The sequence below is a fragment of the Lepisosteus platostomus genome, chromosome 8, assembly GCF_059453375.1.
Source record: "Lepisosteus platostomus isolate fLepPlt1 chromosome 8, fLepPlt1.hap1, whole genome shotgun sequence".
Classification (NCBI taxonomy): Eukaryota; Metazoa; Chordata; class Actinopteri; order Semionotiformes; family Lepisosteidae; genus Lepisosteus; species Lepisosteus platostomus.
This window is the reverse complement of record NC_142618.1, coordinates 53,739,360-53,762,621: the sequence shown is the minus strand read 5'-3', so window position 1 is coordinate 53,762,621 and position 23,262 is coordinate 53,739,360. Positions and strand designations below refer to the sequence as shown.

Genomic DNA, 23,262 nt, shown 5'->3' with positions numbered 1-23,262 from the left:
CTCCGTCCATCTCTGGTGTATTCCGAAAACGTAGCCTGATGTTTGTCTCATAATGCCTTTTTAATGTTCTATTCTTTAATCATGGTGATGGTTTCTTGACAGATAAGACACATTACCTTTTCTTTCCAAGGGACACAAAAGTACTCTTCTGACCATTTGTCGTTGATTTTTCTACGATCTTTCTCTTTTTCGACATGGCAGGAATAACTTACAGTTAGCCTGTTGTCATTTATAACTTTAAGAACCGTTTGAAATCATTACCTGCTTTCAAACAAGACAGGATACCCTAGACGTCATTTGCGTGACTGAGCCAATCACAGTAGGCAACAAAAATCCAATTGAATTTTTGGTAATTTGAATGAATTTTAGATGTCTGAAAAGTAAAAGTCTAAAAGTAAAATGCATTGTGCAATAGATGTGGTTCTGCAATTGACCATTAGTGCTGATAGAGCAGCAAAGCTAACAAATAGAGGCCACTGGCGGAAAAGTTTCAATATCTGTTGCAAAAAGTAACTCTCAAGATTCAAACTGTAGCAAGCTGCGGGCCACTCAGAAAAGGTTAGCGGGCTGGATTTGGCCCGTGGGCCAAAAACGTTTAAAACGTTTCTAACTAAGTGTCTTCACTCTGTCATACAGAACATAAAACTAAAAAAAAAAAAACAATTGTGACTCCAGCTGGAAAACCCCAAATCCCAAATGTTGATCCAAATGGCGAGTATTAATATTTTATATATTTAAAATTAAGAATTTCAATACCCACTGTAGAAATGCTAATCAAGATTGGAGAGTTCTTCAACTTCTGCTCTTAGAATTATAAAACTGTCTTTTTCATAAGAAACCTTTAATCCTTGGCCAAAATTTAGGACTAATGCAGATATAAACTATTCACACAAAAATAATATGTGGATTACTTACCAAAAATTATCTATTTTTGAGTTGTATTTTATCAATAATAATAGTGCACTTAAATGTCCATAATTATACTGAGCTTGGAAAAAAAGGCACTTATAAAAGCAGGAGATTCACAAAGCGAAATGGTCATCTTTTTTGGAATACTTGCACTGAGTTGTTATTGAAAAGGCATAGCTAGTTAATTCATGATACCAGCAAGCAACTCCATTATGGTGATTAACATTTACCACCATCAGGAGATCTGCAATAGTCACTCAGCTAGAAGCAGCTGTGGCCAAGACTAGAAGCAACACACGCTGTATAACTGAAACACAGGCTTAGCACTAGGCTGCAGATGCTATTTTGTGGGATTTAACTCATTCCCCATGGATCTATTCACAGGTCTCTAAGCCATAGGTGCTAAATGTCAACCTAGCTGGCTAAAGCATGGCAAGTAGTGCCACATTCTTATCTCACAAGAAATATATCGTTATATAAGCAGCATAAGGATGTTCATTTCTTGCTGGAATTTTGGAATGCCATTGTGTCAAGGTAATGTGTAAGTGATTGATGGTAAGCTGACAGGTGAAGTTTTGCAATGATTAAAGACTCCTTCCCAGACCAAGATACTTTTACTCCCCCCCATCAATTGGTTTTGGTGTATACAATAATTCACGTGGTGCAAATCTGCAGAAAGAAACACTTGCTGATGTCCTTCAGAGTGATCCACACCAAACTTTGATTCAATGCCAAATGTGGACTCGGCTCAATCACCTTGACCAACTCGCAACACTCGCCTCCTGGTGCTCACAACACCTCCTTCTGGTCTGGTGCGTTGGTGAACATTGGAGAGCACTGAGCCCCTGTGTGGTCATCTGATAACTGTTTTGACATCTGCTCTCAAAAGAATTGCTGAGGGATGACTTGTCACAATTATGATGCAGTAGAAACAGGACAGTGAAAACGATCAAGGAGATAAGCCATGATCTGGGAGTCCATGAATGACTGTTTGACTGTCTTTCTAAGCTAGACATGATCACTGTGAACACACCATTTTAAACAAAACCTGTGTCAATTTAAAATATTGATACAGAAAACACAATGCAAACTGGTGTGACACCAGAAGTCCAATATGACCCAAAAGATATCTAGAAAATCTTAACTTAGGAGAAAAAATAGGTAAATGATACTTTCATAACACAATTGCTTGAGTTAAATACCTTGGTAGTAGCTCTCGCTTCATGTCATTTGCTTCACCTCCTACTTCTCATTTGAATTGCAGAGACTGGCGACCAAGGAGTGTATACAGGAGTGTCTGTTCCCTGTTCTGAGAACTACGCAGGTTTCTGCATCCACGGGAAGTGTGAAATTAAATATAACATGGCCTCTTGTCGGTAAGAACTGTTCTTTACTTGCTTATTTGTTATTAACTACTGTACATCGTTTCTGTCACATACTCCATCAGCACCATAGCCAAGAGTAGTGCCATAGTCACAATCCAGGGATTCCACACCAGCAAGATTGATACAAACAGCCAGGTTATGAAGATCATAATACGCGGGTATAGAATTGTTAATTCTTTGTATTTAAAACAAGCTTATTGGAAATTAAAATGCAAGTTTGAGGTGTTTGTCTCAGTTAAACTCTTACTCTCATGTTTTTATAAGATAATGTGATTTCTCTTGAACATGTCTTGTCGGCAGCACAGTGCTGTTAACCTCCTTTACAGGGCAACGAGCTTACACAAGTGAGTTTGAATATGAGCTCTGCTTTTTGGATGCAAGATTGAAAGTGGGTGTACTGATTTGTTTCTGACAAATAAATTACCTTAATTATATTTCCTTGTATTATGAAGCTAAGTAATTTGCATTTGAAAGAAAGTAACATTCCAGTATAAGTGAATATGTGTGTTACAAGGGTTCTCATTACTTAGTGAAAATGCGTGGAAATGTTATTGCTTTCAGAATAGAAAAAAAATTAAATGTAGTCTACCAAGTTGTGGGTCTGACTTGTTAATTTGTGCTCCTCTGTCCCCTCATTTGTGTTCTCCAAGGGGTGGTTTGGTTAATACCATGATGTGAAATGGAGACATTTAATGAACTTTAATTAAAAAAATATGTACATAACAAAAATATATAGAAGTTTTGTACAAGGAAAAACAACTCTTTTAATGAAGAAATGATCTAGAAAATCTAGTAAATTGTCAGACTAATTTGTATTATTTTAATTACCTGCATATTGCCATGACAGAAATACTTCCCATCCTTTGCAAAATGTCTTCACTTTAATTCATTTTTAAATTTCAATTTCATAATTTCATTTATATACAACTTTCCAATACTGAAGTACATTGGAGGATCCAATTCCTTGCTTCACTTCTGTGAAGTTTTCTTTGACTGGGGCAATGTTATGAATAAGTACTCCTTTATCTAAAACAATGTTAATATCCCCTTTATCTAGAAATCGTTTCCTGCCAAGTCTGGAACCTTGAGGTCATGCATCCTATTGATGTTATTATACCTGTATATCAAAGGCTGGCTTGGGTAAAGAAAAGGCATTTTCAAAAAAGCCAATAATTTTGTTTTTCAGGGATGGGCTCGCAGACTATTTTTTTATAATTAAATTCCACCTTCTCAACTAATTTGCTTAAGTATGACTCATTAACCCATGTGTCATTTAGCTCATTTGTCTCCTATTAATGATTGTTGCTTTTACAGACTATAATGCAGTGTTGAAAATTGTTAAGACAGAATTTGTTTCACAAGCGGTTTATTTGAATACTGAGGAGGGGGTACAGTCAATCTTTCAAGTACTATACACTAGAAAGAGTGTTTGTCATCCTCTTGTTGTTTCAGATTGTGAAAATGTTTTTTAGCTGTTTTCAAGTATTTGTACACAAAAAAAAATCATACAAATAAATGAGGCCCTTGTTTATATGTGTTTTGTAGTTTTAACACATTTGGTGAAATTAAACCATTTCCTTTTCTAGAATGGCGCACATTCTTGATGGCAGGTGTCACCTCCCGAAATATTAGGGAGGTATGTAAGAGATTTACTTGTAATGAGCACTTCACGACTCTTCCAGGTGCGAGTCTGGATACAAAGGCCCACAGTGTGACGAAACCCAGGACTTCAACATCCTATATGTGGTCCCCAGTGGACAGAAGCTTCACTACGTTCTGATTGCGGCCATCATTGGAGCTGTGCAGATAGCTATCATAGTTGCCGTAGTGATGTGCATCACAAGGTAATTATTGCTGTGTAGAGGGCAAGCCTACTGCCTAGAATGTGTGTGTTTATCTGGAGGTTGGGCCTATCTTTCTAAGAGCATAAACTGAATTTTTGCTCTACAGTTTGGCAGAGGTGAAGTACCATTTCTTTTCATTTCAGACAAAGCACTGAAATGTCAAATCGTACTCATAATTTTGAATGAGAAAATACTATGTATTACAGAAAGTCAAGAGTAAGTGCAAGTGAGTAATTCCCTGTTATGTTCTTGCACTGTTGATCCTATTTCAGTGATTGTTTGGTACTGTGGAGGTGGAGTTTACTGTTTTTTGCTTTTGCATTTTAATGTTTTGCATCTTGTTTAAAATGCAACTCCAGCTCTGTCTTAAAAGAATATTACATATTTCATGTGTGCCATCACTTGTTGGTACCAAACTGATGGAAAGGGTAGCTTATCCAATTGAAATGAAGTCAGAGTTTATTCCATTGTGCATTTATGGATACAAGCCACTTATTTCTTTGTTCTAAAAATAATATAATTGATACTTCTATGAGTTTTAGCTTGATTCTTGCTTTTATATTTATTTATTCAAATATTTACAACTACACTGTCCATGCTAAGTACAACATCAGAAGGGGAAATAAAGACAGAACAATACTTCTCTTCTTGATTAGAGCTGGTAAACGAAATTGATTTAACACTATGGATGCAGCCTACCCTCAAAGACAAGCTGCTTGTGTTTGAAGAAGGGTAAACAAATCACAGTCTAATGCTATTAATACCCAGGGAACAGGTTTCGAACCGACATTTCGGGGCTACTAGAAATCTATATTGTGTGGATAATTTAAATGCCTCTATTCTGTATATATTAGAGGGAATTAGAACTAGAGCTATCTTGCAGTGCTGCTGAGAAGGTGATTGTGATTAATGTTCAGTTTTGTATCTATGTGGAATTAGCTTTGTGACCGGCATTTTTTTTCCCCTTGATGTCATTTTATAGTGTCTCTGTGATTCGGTCCATTTCACTGTAATTATGTGCTTACAGCTCCAGTAGTGCGAAAAAAGAGGAAGAATACTGTAAAGAAAAAACTGTCACATTTGAAAGTTTAATAAGTTCTTGCCTTTTTTTAACCCAGGAACCTTCCATTCATCAAAGCAATACCGTAATGATCTTTTTACTACATTGATAGTTATTTTGATATATTTCTGTATATCATTATTTATTATTCTGTGTATTGGATATAAACAATGTCAGTTTAAAAAATCAGAATCAGAAAGTAAATCTTTGCAGTTTCTTGTAATATCAGGGAAGATGGTAATGCCAATAAGAAAAAAGAAGTTGCAGTTATTTTGTTTTTAGGAGTTTCCTGAAATGTTCATATTTGTTTCTGAATGGTGTTGAAATGCAGGTTGTTGATATACAATACATCCCTCCTCATATCCTAGTTGAGTTCTCTGTTTATAAATGCTTACACTAATAATATGGTGCTAAATCTTCATTTTAACCAGATAAGTCAATTAAGTAAAACATTTAAACTGGTAAACACCCATTTATATAACTTAGCACTGTAGGTGCTGGAGCTATAGGGGCACCATGTTCAATGGTACTTCAGTGCCCAAGAGTTGAACTTTCTAATTAAAAAGCCAGAGTCCTAACCGCCACTCCACAAAACTATATCATTTTTAATTTTTTGCTACCTAGCACTTGCACTTGTATAACGCTTAATCTTTTAAAATGTTGTAGGCAATATTAACCCCTTAACATATTATTTATGATCTTGTGGCCATGCTTGAATGTTTGCACAGATCTCACTTTTACAGAGAGACTACACCAATCCATCATCTAGTACATCACCTACTAATATACTACAGCAAATCATACACAACCATAGGTGACCTTTCCCTACTTGATCTATAGAAGACAGCATAGGAAGGTAAAAAGTATGTCATGTATTTTTGGTGTGGGGTGTCATTTCATTATTTCTCTTAACATTTTCAGTTCTAAAGAACAAATAATAATCTGTGATTCTTACTGCAGTATCACTTGTCAGGTGAACTGTGCTAGTCTTTTTATATATCTAAAATGCCCTTTTTAGTGTTATTTTCTTCACAAAGATTACAGTGCTTTTTTGTAATGTTATATACTGTCTGTGGCAGGTTAATGTCTAGTGCTGGTCTCACAGCCAAATCAGTCACACTGCTTAGAAGTTATTTGTACTCTTTTTTCCAATTAAGTATTAACGGTCTCCATGGTTACTAAGTGCTCATATACAGTACTAGACGCAGTGAGCAATCCGAAGGATACTAAGAATTTCAAGACGAATGTTATTCCTTTTTTCACTTTTTGTTTCTCTTGCAGGAAATGCCCCAAAAACAATCGGGGACGCAGGCAAAAGCAAAATCTGGGACATTTTACGTCAGACACATCTTCTAGAATGGTGTAGTTTGCTGTTTTTGATACCTTTTCTTACCATGTGGAAGACTTTCTTCAGTTATGGTTTGTTGTTTTCCTGTTTTAGTTTTGCTTTTTTTGAGGCAAAAAAGAAGAATGAAGATATTTATTTCAGGGGCCTTATTTTTTTTTCTTTTCTTGAACATTTGAAACTTCTGCCGTTGGCAGCAAGTAACATTTTTAACAGCTACAGACTGAAAGAAACCGTCCAAAAAAGTATTCCGTTCTTTTCTTCTATGTTACTTTTTCTTCTTTTTTTTATCGTTGCGTTTTGAAGGTGGTAGCTTAGGCCTACCTAACTTGAATCCCATGGTAATGTAATAGACTTCTGCTTCACTCATGGAATGTGCTATTTATTGGGAACACTCAACAACTTCACCAGATTTTATTTGCAAAAGACGTGCAGCTGAACACCAAAATGCAGTTTTAATGAACAAGGCATGAGCCAGCAAGGTGAAGATGTTTACAGTTTGTCTTTATTATGAAATACAATAAATAGAACACACTGTGTTTGACTAGTTAATAATTTAAATGTTTTTTGGAAATACGTAGCTTTTTATGTTTTTATGTTATAATTATGATTTCTTTAATTCTAGACACTGCATATCGCATGACTTGTGAAACTGTGTTCTGTGGAGTAGTTTTAACCTAATGAAATGCTGTATGTTTCAGGCATTTTTGTCACTTACATCTGAGCACTACCATTTTGAAATTCCAGCACTGTATCGATATTCGAATAGGCCTTAGTGTACAACTAGCAACCCTTGAAATGTGACTGGTAGTGCTTGTTGATGTGAGGAATATGAAAGCAAGGGGTGTGTCTTTAGAAAACATTACAATACTCATCAAATCAAAAAAGAATCCCCTGCTTTTACGAACAAGGTCTTAAGTGATGGAGTTTTGGAGTTTGTTTCAGAACTCTCAGAGTAAGATGTTAATGTGTGGCAAAGAAGGTGTTAATCCATGTTTTGTATTATTGATGCAAGGCAGGGGAAAAAGAGTGGAAGTGATGACTTTATAATGCTTACTCCAAGAAGTAACTGTCAGAAAGAAGCCAAGTGGAAGTTTCCAGTTTCTGACACTGCATAGGAGTGTTTGAGGGGAAAAGATTACCCTGCCGTAGAACTGTCACAGCCACCTGGCTGAGCAGACAGAAAGGGGTAATACCTGACATATAATGAACACTGTTTGATCCAGAATTAAAGGGTCTTTGTCTGATTTCATCTGATGTAGTTCTTTGAAAGTAGTCTTCTACTTGTTATTAACCATCCAGAGGTGACTTAAAAATGTGAGTAGAATGTGTTTGTTTGACATGTCATTAAGAAATCTGCATGTAGGACTTTATAGTCAGCTTTTTTGTCCAAAATAATAAAAAATAAAAAAGAAAGATGCTTTTTTAATGTATGTCATGTATTTGTGAATTGCTTATTTCTGTTAATGCTGTTCTTTTTACATTATTGAGCACTTTATATACACCATTTAGGGGAAGGAAGATATTGACATGGGTCATTCAAAAACCCCTGCCCATTTCTTTAATTTGGCTTTTTATGTTGCATTTTTTATATCTCTTCAAGCATTAGTATTACTATGTTTTACATAAGTATGTAAAACATAGTAATACTATGGCCTAAAACAGAGGGTCTCAAATCCAGATAATGCTTGTATGACAGACCCACTGTTGAAACTTCTTGATGAATTAGTGAAGATGGGAGTTTTGGACATAAAGACCCCGTGAAGTGTTTTGTATCCTTGATTTCTGGAGTCACAGCTGTTCGGTCATCGACCAACTCTGAAACTGTCTCACTCACGTTTATTGATAATGCGCAAGTAGAAGGAACCCTGTCCCCACACATTCACCAGAACATTTGTATAGTTGTTCATGCAACACTGATGTAAACAAAACTATTTCATTATTAGACAAATTCAGAACTTTTATCGTGGCATTGCTCTGTTGGGCTGTGGAAACATTTAGTGGTCCAGCAAACAAAGTGACACACATATATCTTAGTAAGTGGTAATTCTAGTCTAGTGAATGAACTGATTTAAAATACTGGGCAAGACAGGCCAATGCTTTGCTCTACAATTTCAGGAATAATTGGGGACACAAAGACACAGGCTATTCTATAGTACAGCCTAAAGTCCTTCACAGATTATTGTTTCCCTGTGGTGGATGCTGGTAGAACAGAAATGGTACACAGCTCTGTTGACGACTTGGCAAAATTGTGTTTTTTTACCAAGAATCAAAAACGGTTTAATATTCCCGTTAGATCGTATGCAGATTCTGAAATGAAGGTGAGAGAGTATTTCAGAGAACAGATGCATAACAGATGATGTATAATGATTTAACTTGATGTGCAGTATAAATACTGTACATTGAAAATTGTCATGATGGATAGGTTTTTATTTTCCTTAGGTTCCAATAGTGGGGTTCTCTGAAATTATAGGTGATGCCGAAATAAGTAAGAGTAAGACATGGAATTGACTGAATTCTTTTCTGTTCCCTGTTAGCTTCGTGGAAAATATGTTGAACATTTTCCTAGACGTTTCTCCGCGCTAAAAACACCAGAAGGGAGCCACGTTTTATGTAACCTCAGGAGATCATAATAAGTGTGTGCTGGTAATGAATTCAAGTACTCATCATTAAAGTCTACTGCTATGCTTAGTTAAACTCTAAAAGAAAATAAATTTACCTAATGTCAGGAAGCCACTTCTTGGTAACCTGTAACCTTTCTCTGGAAGAATAGATGAGGTTATTATACTGATACACTGATATGGATACAAAAGAAAAAATAGAAAACCCTGATTACAAAAGTGATTGACATTTGCTTTTCAACAGTAATTCATCAGATCCAATATTTCATTATATGTAGTATTCAGTATACGTAGTAAAAGTATCACTTTTTTACTATTTAATCACAATTGAAATACATATGGATTCATTGAATTCAAGGTCCAGTAGTTGGGTTTCAGGTACTCTAACTTCCCTTTTGATGAGTAATCTGAAGGTAAGTCTACCCTCATGAACCCCAAAACAATTGTTAATTATAAAATTTGTCATACAGTATCTTCATTTTTTTCTTATTTTGCAAATGGACAATTCTGTTAAGCAGTACTTCTGCAATAAGACTTTCCATATTGCACCTGAAAAATGCTAATATAACATTAAATGTGGCAGTACCATAATGGACTACTATGGTTATTACTGTAATTGGGAATAATTCAAAATAAGGGAGTCTGCATTTTAATTAATATCTTACTGATTTCAGGTCTTGCTTCAAATGACTCCTTCTCTTTGTTCTGAATTTGTTGTGTAGGAATTTTGTTTTCAGTGCAGTTGGAAAAATATAATGATTAAAAGAAATTGCAATACTTTACTTCAAATTAGTTATTAATTAAATGTTTCATTAATGTCTTAAATGTGGATAAAAGCACATATAGTTAATTAAAGGCCACAATGAGGGTGCATAAGATAATTACTAGTTTGCAAAAGTTTTCCCCTGAGAGCCATTTTAAAAATAAGCCTGAAATTTGTTAGAGACTATTTTAAAAGACAGCATTTTTAAAGAGCTTTATGCTATACACTACAGATGTCATTGAAAAAAGAAACTACTCCTGTTAACTGTTGTTATATGCACTATACTGTGTGCCTCAAGAATCTGTTACTAATTATTTCCATGCAAACAGATTACCATATTCAAAAAATGGCATTTAGTGAACTCTATCTTCAGATCAATTTTTACTCTGGTTTTCCCCCACATTTCAGCAACCTCCTGGGTAGACCAATTGCTTTCTCCAAACTCGTGTCTACAGTATGTGCCTGTCCTGCAATGGACCGGCATCCTGTCCCAGCTTTTGCTTCATATTTATGCAATAGGCTCTGTGTTGCTGCAGACCACATGTACTACGAATAAACAGCAGGCATTTAGCACAGTAATGTTTGAGGTATCTTTGCCACCTTACAACACAAAGCACCTCATGCCACCTACAGTAACTGCCCTTTTCTTAAAAAGTTTCATTCCACAGATAAACAGCACTCCCCTGATAGTCAATAATCAAACACATCCAATTAACAGCAAGGAAAGGTATTTAAAGACACCTACTGACTGTTTTGGACTTGCCTTCTCTTCTACAGCTTCCACAGACGTCTCTGTCTCTGTCCAATCAGGAACGGCAGCAGACTGATATGTCTCCCACTCAGTCTGTTGGTCACATGTAGACATTTCGAGGGCTGATTAGAGGCAGAGCTGCTTTAAAGGATGGGGCCTAAAGGCCAGACTAGGCAATGGAATCAAATACACAATGAATTTTTTATTCACTAGAAATGAGGTCTCTTGACAGAACTGAACGTTAAAAACAACTCCCCACTCACCCCTAACTGTAACTCCTAAATTGCTCAGAGCCAAAAGAGAGCATGCTCATGATTTAGACATAAAAAAGAAACTGGTCATTTGAAACTGCCAAAATCCAAACACTGAGGAAATGCCAATGCCTTAAAAAAAAATAAGTTTAAAAATGAAATAATAAGGTTCATTTAGTATTATTTAGGGCACCTGATGTAAATGAGAAAAGCTTGCCCTCTGCTGTGTAATTATAGAAAAGGCCAGAGGGCCTGTAGCACAGCTGCTGGCTTAAATTTGGGAGATTCTCCAGCCCCTCAGGGAAATGCATGCCACTCGTTGCCGTAGGATCAGTTTGCCTGTGTCGCTAGGTGACAGGACTCTACAGATCCTGACCTTTTCATATTCTAAAAAAAAACTACCAGGGCCTATGGAGGACTGGGCTGCGTGCACCCCCCAACGTTATTTTCACTGATCGTTGAAATGAGAACTGCATGTTTTACCTTTCACACTGTTTCCACCACACCACTAGTTTTGGAGCACCTTGTTATAGCTCAGAAAAGAATAACGAGAGCAATAAATAATTGTACTGCATGCATTACATGCTCAAAGGACAAAGGCAAGAATAAGAAAGGGTGGGACTCGACTTCACTGCTGTTTCAAATTTCTCATGACAAAGGTCCTCACAGCTGCTGAAATGGAAAATATAACAGAACAAAGTCATTCTCCAAGCCTCCAAACCAGTAATGTTGCACATAAAAATATTTTTTTAAATAATTAATGTATTGCATATAATTTAAATGTTTATTTAAAACAAATGTTTCGGAACATTTTAGACAACAATTCTTTTTCGAGTGATTAGAAGTAAATGCAATGATAAGAAAATAAATGCAGTGTCTTGCAAAAATATTGATTTTCTTCCAAAAAATGTCCCAATATGCTGAAATACAAAATGATGAATGCACATTTTTAATGTGAACATTAAAACGTGAGTACTCAAACATTTCACTGGGATGGGTGAAAACCTACATGTCAGCAAAAACTGCAAAGAAAAATCAGAGCTAAAAAATGTTGATGCCCCCTATGCTATGCTTGACCTAAATTAGTTCTGATGCATAAAATATTTCGTTGAAAAGTCACAATTGATGAAACACATTGTTCAGAGACTAATTTATTTTCAGGAAATGTGTCTTCCAACTCTTTACGTGCCAGTGCTTTGAAGGAGACCTAGAAAACCAGCAGACACACAGGGCCTCCCAAGACACAGACTCCTGCTTCAGAGCAGTGTTGCGCAGTGCTGGCCCTGGAGTGCCTGTGTGACTTCGGTTTTCTGTTACAAACAACTTCTGAAGCCTACTGACCCTTTAACTCAATCACTTGCTTTTAGGAATCAATCCTTAAACAGAAAGTGGAGGTTGGGAAGTAGCTTTTTATGCCTGTGTCTAATGCTACAGCAGGTTTCAGGACGTGCTCCAGTTAGAATTAGTCTATTGAGTCAGTGTAGAATTTAACAACTTGTCTATACATATCTAACATATTTCTAATCTGAGTGTTTGACACAGTCTGTGTAAATACATCACTGATACCCAGTCGCTTGTTTAGAAAGCTATGAGAAAGCAAAAATTTTAACTCAATGATACCCCAGTGACAGTCTTAGAGGGTCAGGGTGAGCCCCAATTTAGCAAGCAAGGGTCTAAGGCAGAATTACACTTTAGATGGTACGGGGCCCAAACATACGATAAGATAAGATCACTTTATTTGCTGTATACAATTTCTTGTATTAGAAATTTGTCTTTTCACATCCTCTAGCTTGCTCTCCATGAGACACACAGACAGAGAGAGAAGCTTGGGGTCAGAGCGCAGGGTCAGCTATTTATACGGTGCCCCTGGAGCAGTTGGGGTTAAGGGCCTTGCTCAGGGGCCCAATGGAGTAGGATTGCTCTGCTGGCCGCAGGATACAAACCAGCAACCTTCCAGCCACAGGCGCAGAGCCGCATACAGCAGTCAATTTAGAGATACTAATTAACCTGGATACCTGTACATCATTGAAATGTGGAATAAAATCAGATTACCTAAAGAAAACCCACATAGACGAAGATAGAATCTATAAACTCCACACAAACAGAACTAGAAATGAACCTGATAGGTTTAATGTAACAGTCAATACTTATGTTCATGAGACCTCCTAAAACAGCACTGCCTAACAGGAAAATATCTTTGAAACAATAAAGGTGAGGAATATACTGTATACACAAAAATATGTTAGGCTTCATCTTTCTTTTTTTAAACAATTACATTGACAAGAAAAAGGTACTGTATAAAGAATATTATTTTAAAAATATGAAAAATCTTTAAGCTTCAATATTGATGTAAGAACCTGGCCTTCATTATTTTCCTTAGAGCATTATTTAATTGCTTTCCAATTCATAAAATTATTAATCTAACAGAAATATTTTTACTACCTAAAAACTTAGATATTCCAGGTTAGGTTTTCTAAAATTGCTGCTGACTTTAATCTTACAGGAACAGGACTAGATATCAGGGACTCATTGGTGAGGTAAGCAACAAAAGGACAAAGAGCAGAGAGCAGAGAAGCTAGTTTTGAGTAGGGAGATAGGAAAAAGATCTTCCAGGACACAGGTAGTAGGTTTTATTTTAGAAGCCACTGCAATAAAATGAGGTGCTATGAGTATTTGTTATGCAATAAATATTTTTATAGGCGGGGTCTCCATTTAGTAATCCTTGATATATAAAAGCAATACAGGTGTGAGAATGGAGAGATGATAGAGGATCCAAACATATATATATATATATGTGTGCATGATATATATGCAGTATGTATATCTGCAGTGTATTGCATATATACATATATAAAAATAGTGAGATACTTGAAATATGAATGAATCAACAGGGTGAAAAGGGTGTGTGTGAAGGGGGATTTCCATTATCCCAGTATTGCATCTTCCAAAAATGTAAAAGTGTCACCTTACAGAAAAAGTATTTATAACTGTGGAGTGCAAAAGGGTGTCTCTCTCTCTCTATCTTTGCACTGTGTGTGTGACTGTCTGATCCTAAATGTCTGAGCAACCCACCAGAGGGTAGTTGGAGTTTCTACGTTCTTCTGCTCCAGACCTGGGTACGGGTGCATTCGTGGGACAGACTCTCTGCCGTCGCTTCTCCTGCTGCTGCGGCTTCATGTTCCAGGATTCAGCCCCCTGAGATACAATCAAGTTTTGGGATCCTTGAAACACAGGCAGTAGGTCTGTAAGATTTTGGAGTAGAGTACTGCTTTTTTGTTCAGATAATGGATCAGCAGCAATTCCAGGCAGTCGCAGCAGACAAGCTGGAGGTGACAGGCACCGGGGAGGATGAGGCAGGTGCCCCTATCAGCACCCTGACCATCCTCTCCCTCCTGGAGCGTGTGGCGGGCATCATCGACAACGTGCAGGCTTGCCAGCAGCGCATGGAGGAGCGGCAGGTGGAGCTGGAGAACAACATCAAAACCATCCAGATCGATGTACTCAAGCTGGCGAAGGACCACTCCATCACTGGTAACACGGTGGAGAAGCTGCTGGAGAAGACCCGCAAGGTCAGCTCCAACGTGAAGGACGTGCGCCAGCGTGTGGAGAAGCAAAACATTCGCGTTAAGAAGGTAGAAGCCACCCAGGAGGAGCTGCTGATGAGGAACAAGTTCCGAGTTGTCATCTACCAGGTAACAGAGTGCATACTGTACTACTATATAGCATCACCGTCACCTTTCAGTCATTCACCAACATGCAAATTCACCACATAGGATGTTAGAGACCTGTACGTTTTAACATTAAAGTACTTTTTCAGAGCCCGTAATCCCCCATTTATAATACATTTTTCTTCTTTCCCATTCAGAGATTCCATAATTACTATTATTAGATATCCAATGGCCACAACTTCCTGTTGCCTGCAACTACAGCTATAATTTTGCCTTTCTTAACCAAAGAGCGTCTGAAGCTATACAAAATATGATGGGTTTGAGACAAAGAGAACAATTCTAGACCAAGCAATCATTTTCAAATAAATTGATGAAAATTCAGATCCTAGCACTAACGCTATGCAACTTTTAAAATGTTGAAGGGAGTAAGCTGTATATTGATTCAGTTCAGTTTTGTGATACAGGACCACTGCTGTGTTCAAGGACAATCATATGCAAGTTCATTCATACAGACCACATGGTGACAAGGCATAGGTCATACCACTTAGGAATATGAATGTGGCAAGAAGAGTTCCCAAAATCCCTGCCTCCCACGGGGTTAAAGGGTGTGTCCAAGGATTATGGCTGGGCAGGCATTGTAGGAGGTGTAAGGGCTTGTATCACTGAGAGCTTGAGATCGAGCACTTTCCGTTTAAAAAGGGTAAAGAGCTGATCCCTGCCGTTTCGTGTCTTCAAAGAGAGCAGCTGCGAACCCCATGATGGCTCAGCTATTATTAGTGTGTGGCATGCCCCACAGAGGAGAGGAACACAAGATGAAGTGCTGTCCAGAGAAAGGTTATGTGCTGCCCTTATGAAAAGTAATATGTAGCAGACAGCCCCCGCCAGTCTTTCAGGATGACCCTGTCAGTCACTGGTGTCCTTTTATAACTGCTCTCAGGAACCCACAGGGGCTTTGATTTCAAGTGAAATCTCCCTTCCCAGCACCCTCCACCTCAACACCCCCTCGGAGACGGCAGCTAATATATTCCTGAAGTTGAGGGCAAATCGAGGAAGGACAGCATGACCTAATGTTTTAACATTCCCACTTAACATTTTTATAACCTGCGATACCAAAGAGGGAAACACAAAGCTAAATCTCAAAGTTAAGATTTCTCAATGGAAATAGAGTGCAATGGTAATGGCTTGGAGAGAATATAAGCTTAAGCCAGCTATTGGGCATTTACTGATTGTAATGGAACATCTAACATTTACTTTTTTCTTAAATAGTTATGAAGATGAGCAGCTGCTATTGTGCTCTGCCCTTGGATAGATTTCCATTAGCTGAATTCAACCAAAAAAGTGGATTAAATTAGGTTGTTCCAGATTAAAAATAAATAAATCTAAAACACACTGGGACTATGGTAATCAAAGAATGCGTCCATGTTTTGTTCCATTCCATTTGAAAAGTAAGGTTGATGAGTGTAGTATGAAAAAACAGCTTTATGTCCAAATTCTAAGTGATTCACTCTGAATCACATACATTTTACATGCAGATTTGCTCCATAAAATTAAATACAAAACAAAAGATAAATTTAAGGAGTTCGAAATTGACGGAGAACACGAGCGGTTCACAAATGTAGAGTAAAAGTCAATGCAATTGATAGTTATAACCTGGAAGGTGGCAAAGTTAAAAGAGCTTTGTTGTTACATAATTGGCTTCAACTTTTAAAAGAATACGCAGTAAAGGTGGGAAAGTGTGACAGGAACCAGGCTTGGCAAAATATTGCTAGATGACAGATTGGCTAGCAGTTATTCTGAGGCCCTGTTTGGACAAGACATAGATCTCCAAATATAGTGTTATCGTATTTAACTCTGCAGCTATTGCGCGGGTCATTAAACTTTTTTCGGAAAGTGATCCCTAGTGATTAGACATGCTATTGCTGGACTATAAAGCAAGGTTCCATGAGTAATACTTGCCGTAACTAAAATATAATTACATTTCTGCTGTTTCAAGTGTCAGGGGGCTTCTGATAACTACTTGAGTGTAACAAAGAGTGTTTGGAAATTGAGCTCATGGCCATTCTTGAAACATTACTGCCTACTAAAGAGTGGGGCAACACCCGGAGGAGTATTGTATTTCTAAAACTTCTTTGATAAATTTTCATCTAATTCCTTATTAGATATTTTAAACATTCAGTAAGGAGTTTATTGCTTTGGAATGTAATTCATCATAAAAAGTGGTTCTAAAACCAAACAAAATCCCACAATGTAAATTGTTTTGACAGGCTATATTTTTTGCTTGGCAGATATTAAGAGAAACCAATGTTCTGTACATAGATGATCAGAGGTAAATAATAATTAGATAATCCTATTTAGTACAGAAGTGGAATGTGATATGATATGGTGTGACTGAAAACAGGAAATAAAGTCAGTCCCATATACTGTGACATCTTAAGAACATTTGCTGGTGTGTATTCCAGTAACACAACTCAGTATGTTTTGCATTATTTTTCAAACAACTTCTCCTCATGAAATGTTATTATGAACATGTATGCCTGCTGCTACATATTTGTGGAAACTACAGTAATGTTTCTGATTTATATGTATTATCTAATGATATCATGGCATCATAAATGCTAAATGGCATAATAGAACCACATTCAGAATGAGTTTGCTTCAGACCAAAATTTGTTTAATGAAATACCTAATCTTATGACTAAAAAACTAAAATCTGAATGTGTCTTGTCCATTGGCTTGTCAACTCTAAATTCATGTGCTTTTAAAACTTTTAAAGCTATATTAGGAAATGGATAGCACTTTTTTTTCTGGGACAAAAAGCTTTGAAAGGCACCTTGTCTGTGGTTTTACATTATTTGGAAGGAAGATTTAATGTTGAGATTTTTTCTTTAAGACTTTACTAAAATGTAATACACTTTTATATTACATTCAACAATACGTAATTAAAAAAGTAAATGAAGTTAATGAAGCAGTAAATGAAATCTAAGCCAAAACATCAAGCAATCTATTCCTTTAACCACTGCTTTCATTTTATGCTAGCATGACTGCCCAATTTCTCTTTTTCAAAATATTAATCATACTTGACACAGTGTTGTCCTTGCAAATGTGGAGCAGTACTCTGAAATATTCACATTAGGAAACTTATCTGCAGTCAATATAAGATGAAACCACAGCTACGGTGAATGCCAAGGCATTGTTTTCAGAATACTTTTTCAAATTTTGATCATCTCTTCAGTTTTAGGGAGTGTTAATCAGAAGGTCATTTTGCTTTGATTGATGAGTGTACTATTTACTTGTCTTAGATTCTAGATTGAAATTAATTAGGTTTGGACTCAAAATTACCCATTTAACCCATCACAGAGTACAGCTGAATTTCACAAGTCATTTACTGTAGGAACATTTTTTGCAAGGCAAGTGCCCTCAAAATGCATTCTGTAAAATAATATCTAATTCTATGAAGGATAAATAGCCTGAATAGAAAATTATTTGGTTCACTAATTAGTTACCATATCCTTTTTCAAAGTTATATGATATTACTTTAAGGATACTGGTAGGACACTGAATATAAAAATATTGCCAGAGATTTTCATTTGCTCTGTCAGTATTTCATTTTAATGATGGTTTATTACTTTTTATTGAAGGAAAGAGTTTTACATCTCTCAAGTGTAATAAATCTTATTTGAATTATTATTTTTCTATGATTCGATATATTACATTATATGGAAAGAGTGTAAGAAGCTGCATTTCAACTCACTACTACAGGAGCAAAAATTAGTACACTCACAATTTTATTATTTCTGATGTATGGAAAGTCAGTGCTGCATGTGTTTTGAATAATTTAATCCCAGATCTCTCTTTTTGACTGCTAGTTTACACCTCTACTCATGAACTGTACTGTATGTCATGACAGTGTGTAGACTAGAGTTTAATTCTTGAGTGACCAAAAGGAACAAAAAAGTACATGTGTGTATAACTCCTGTCACTGTACTGAAGAGTATGTCAGAGGACGGTCTAAACACAAGTGCTCGCTCTTTCATGTCAGTGGGTAATGCTTACGAAAAAAGAGGCGAATTAAGTATTTCTTCCTCACCTTTAATATAGAAACTGAGTTGTCTGACAAATACTCAGCTTTTTGGGGTTTAAATTAATGGATTCACCATATTTGCAGTGATTATGAGAGTGTGCTGGTAGTTTGCACTGGTTCTTCATGAATGCATCTTCCATTACTATTCTTGTTTTTGTGTATCAGATTACAAATCAATTAGACATTTCAGGAAAAAAAGGAGTAATCCATTCCCCCAAAAATGTAAAAAGGTATCAAAATAATTTAGACAGAACCTTTTTGTGAACTAAATTGCAGTGTGCTCTGAAATGGAAATACCCGAATTTGGGGATTGTTACCAAACAAAAAAAGGAATGGTTATGCTTTTGTGATTTCTGTATATTTTTGCAGCTCAATCAAAAAAAAAGTGTGAAACTGTCACTCAGAACTTTCTCCTGTTTCTCCACAGGGTGAAACCGAGATCCCTTCAGTGGCTGTGACAAAAACTCCTAAAGGAGCTCCAGGGGTGAGCACGGTCGAGCCAGATACCTACGACGCCCCTGCGGATCTGTCCTCTGACGAGGAGTACATGGTGGTGGAGGAGGCCGACTCCTCCACCGCTGCCCGCCTCAAGAAGTCAGGGATGAGGCGCATCGAGAGTATCAAGAAGGCCTTCACAAAGGAGAACATGACCAAGACCAAGCAGAACCTGGGTACGAAGGTCAACCAGATCAGCACCCGGATCGTGACGCCAGAGCGCAGGGAGAAGATCCGCCAGTCCGGGGAGAGGATAAAGCATTCTGGGGAGCGCCTGAAGGAAAGCATCAGCAAAGCTACTCCAACCAAGGAGTCGTTCAAGTTTTCTATCAAGAAGGACAAGGAGAGGACAGTAGCAGAGGGCCAGGAGGGAACCCAGGGGGCTCACGCAGAACAAGCAGCAGAGGAGTCCGGAGCTTCTGCACCACCACCCAAAGCCAGCAGGAAACCCAACCCTGACGTCACCTACACCGAGGTGGTGACGGAGGTGAAGCAGGAGACCAGTGTCATAGAGCTGGCAGCACCCCAGAGGGAAGATGGCAAACTTCCTTACACTGAAACGATCGTGATAGCAGCAGAAGAAGGCAAGGGAGAGCAAGCAGAGGGAGTGGTGAATGATATAAAGCAATCCTCCCAGGCAGTCTAGTGCATCCCGTGAGAGGGAAAAAAAAACGACACCTTGCACGTGTTGTACCATTTGAGAGAAATTCAGTTTTGCAAATCTACTATTACATCCTTTTCCTCTTTTTTATGCATATGGAACTTTCATGGGAGCTGTGTCAATAGAAGTTTTTATTCGTTTTTTGGTTGCAAATTGGAGACCAGAGCAGAGTCAGCAGTAAGAGGTTTCTAGTTACAGGCCTGTTAGCAACATGTCCAAATTATAGTATCAATACAAAAACACTTCTCATTTCCCCAATATATATTGTAGTGTACGTTATTGGGAACAACAGTGTTTTTGAATGACGAGGAAGATTTTTGTTGTTGCTGTTATAACAGTATAGTTGTTTTTTACATTGCAGATTGTCTGGTACCTCAAAACCATCAAATACAGAATAGTGAAAGAAAACTTTGTTAAAGAAATAAAATGGGATGTTGTTGGAAGTTTCTGAGATTGAGATGGAAGTTTCTGGGGGTTTTTGGTAAAGAACCAAGGAAATCAAACATGACCATTGGTAGCTGAAGTCTGTGTAAACCTTTTGGTATTCTAGGATGTTTTAGCAATGGTAAATTCAAAGAGGTATTATCATGCATCATTGACAGATTGGTTAAACAGGTTTTGCATGGCACAGCAGTGTTCTACAATATGTCTTGTTTGGGAAAAATGGAAGTAAAGTTTGGTGACATGAATACATTTTAAAAGGAGTTTGACAAATGGCAGGTTTTTATGTAAGTTTTATTTTATGTTTAAAAAGTCTAGCCTCAGAATTAATTGGTATACGAATTGACCACTCTTACAAAATTGGGCATGGTAGACATAACCTTTAAAAGAACTCAATCAGCTGGTCTCTGAGGAGTATCTTAAAAATGATGTTGATGAATAAGATGTATAATACAAAATTTAGATTAGGTTTTGTTAACTTAAATTTTTCAAAAGGAAAGCAATATTTAAGGCCCTTGTCTGCATGTGTAAGAAGCTAAATAGTAAATCTACTCTTAATAACACAGATTATGGAAATTATTGTAAGGTAAATATACTGTAATCCACTCATTTTCTCAATTTACTGTGTGTTCAATTTATTGTTTTGTATTTTCATGTACTTTTTGTCTGTCCTAAAATTGTTGTGGAAATTCTGGGCAATTATGAAGCAGTAGAAGTCAAAGTTTCAGAAAATATACCAGTAGTGCTTTTCATTGTTAGAAATCATTTTGCTATAAACATAGTACCTGCTTACTACAATACAGAGTGATGTTATGCATGACTTAGTTATATTTAGCTCAAATACTGTATATTGTCCCCTAATTGTAAATTATAACAAATGTCCTTGGAAAATGAATTGTAAATCACTTTGCAATTAAAGTTTATTTCCCAGTGATTTTCTCGATGATATACGTATATTTTTGTTTTGATAAGAGCAGTATACTTAGATTTTTTTTCTTTTGAAATAAGTTGCATTGAATTAGCTGAGCAATCATTTCATCCAGTCTTTTGAACACTACTATTATTATTATTATTACTTAAGCACTACAAGCAGTATTACACTTAATATCACCAACACTAATGATACTTGTAATACATTAGAATGACAAAAAAAAGTTTTAGTAGCAAATTTAATCTTCCATTCCAATAATAACCATTCATTGTTTTGTAAAATTATAAAACGGGAATAAAAAATGCAAACAATGTACTTGTTTCTGTATTTGTATAAATTTAACAATTATGTGGTGACAGGATACTGTGACAGCTCACTTATCTATTTATTTTTCAACTATTTTAACATTAACAAAGGCAGCCCAAAAATTAAAATATATTAACGCAATAATGTTAAAATATTTACATACACTATTTTAAAATACTACTATGTTGAAAAGGTACCAAGCTCATTAATGATTCTATGTCTATGTCTTTTTGCTTTTCACATTTTAGTTCTCTGGTTCTGAAAAGTTAGAAAATGCAATTGTCTTTATCTGCAAGCAGTGTTTGTTATTCACTTTATGCCCAAATACAATATATCTTGACCAGACACATTAGAAATAGATTGGCTGTGAGCTTTTCATTCTGTACAAGATGTATAGATAGATGTTGTGGAAAATGTCCTAGCCTAATGTCCTTGTTTTTGTGTTTCATACTTCATACATATGTTTAACATATGTGAGTTGTACTCGTTTACAGTGCTTAAGAGACATTATTCAAACAGTATGCAGAGCAAAGAAACCTCGTTTGTGTTATGGATTGACAAATAGGCAATTTTTTATTTTTCCATCTTATTCTTAATTCTTTTCTGTCACAACACATCTTGTCCTTTACTAACTACTATGGAAACAAGTGTCTGGATTAGAATGTAAAAAAGTTTTCAGAAAAAGTATTTGGGAGTGTAAGAAAACGATCACTTTTTTCTTTTGAAATAGTTGTAGTTTGTCTCAGTGTACCAAATCATTTTAGGGAAGACTGGTTTGTGAATACCTAAACAGTTAAATGAACAATTGTCTAAAATCCAAATAAAAAGTTTTGTTGCATTGAAAATTAATAGTACAGATTGGTAGCTTTTCCCTGATTGATCGGAGGCACTTATCAAGCCGTTTCCTGAAAAACGCCTGGGTATCCGTTCCAACCACATGGGTGTAACATGTTCCATATTCCTACACCTGCTTTATGTCAGGTGAGCAGCACAGAAGAATGAGGAGGCAGGTTCTGTGCATTTTATGGTTTCTGCTATACCATGGTATCTACTGTACCTCAGTTTTTTATCGACAACTATAAATTTATGTGGAACAGAAATTCAGCTGTGCATACAGTATGTATCTTTGTTATTCATCTGTTATACTGTAGTTTATATGTTTTGTTTATTTTTTCATTTATTTTTTATTGTTTAGTATTGCAAAATTAAAAGCATCAGGTTTCACAAGATGACACAACAGCATTGTAGCATATTTGAAACAATGCATAAACACCATGTTTTTTTTTTTACTTTTGTCCTTGCAAAGGCTCAACATAAGCTAAAATACATTAGGTTGTGCCTTTGGGCTGTTTTTCTGCTTAGGGTGTATTTTTTATTAAGTTATAATTCACTTACATTTTCAAAAGAAATTCTGTATTTCTGAAATTAGAGTCACATTTGTAAAAAAATTATTAAAGACAACATTTTCAATAATTTTACAAGCATGTGGACTGGGGAGGAAAAGTAAGCTAACATTATATTTCAAAATGATAGATTATAGTGTGACTCGCAGACTGAGGCAATTTCTACATCCTTCTGAACCAGATATCAGACATGATACATGATACCACTATTTAAAACTTAAGTTTTAGCACACTTTATAACTTTACTTCAGTACTGTACTTATCTTTAGAGTACTTTATAACATAGTAACCTGAACAAGTGCTTGGTTGCTGCTGACAAATAACAAGCATGTTTCATACTGTACCTG

At 36.4% G+C, this 23,262-nt stretch overlaps 2 protein-coding genes across 2 annotated transcripts in view; both read left to right on the top strand.

Moving 5' to 3' along the window:
* tmeff1a (transmembrane protein with EGF-like and two follistatin-like domains 1a) overlaps window positions 1–7,976 on the top strand; it is an 88,313-nt gene extending 80,337 nt beyond the window's left edge. Inside the window, exons 9-11 of the mRNA XM_088643940.1 lie at window positions 2,174–2,285; window positions 3,977–4,138; window positions 6,480–7,976. Of these exons, the coding sequence (XP_088500066.1) occupies window positions 2,174–2,285; window positions 3,977–4,138; window positions 6,480–6,564 (359 nt within the window). The 3' untranslated portion in view covers window positions 6,565–7,976. The remainder of the gene's footprint in view (window positions 1–2,173; window positions 2,286–3,976; window positions 4,139–6,479) is intronic.
* A 5,961-nt stretch (window positions 7,977–13,937) lies between these two features.
* On the top strand, window positions 13,938–22,357 carry LOC148657532 (caveolae-associated protein 4a-like). Its single transcript, XM_088643939.1, has 2 exons — window positions 13,938–14,621; window positions 19,106–22,357. The coding sequence occupies exons 1-2, from the start codon at window positions 14,214–14,216 to the stop codon at window positions 19,817–19,819; spliced, it is 1,122 nt and encodes a 373-aa protein (XP_088500065.1). The 5' UTR covers window positions 13,938–14,213; the 3' UTR covers window positions 19,820–22,357.
* The last annotated feature ends 905 nt before the right edge of the window (window positions 22,358–23,262 follow it).

Excerpts from the sequence above, each read along its gene's own strand:
- LOC148657532 (XM_088643939.1), top strand. The coding sequence starts at position 14,214 with ATGGATCAGCAGCAATTCCAGGCAGTCGCAGCAGACAAGCTGGAGGTG. Across the intron at positions 14,622-19,105 it reads TCCGAGTTGTCATCTACCAG|GGTGAAACCGAGATCCCTTC; the intron begins GTAACAGAGTGC and ends GTTTCTCCACAG.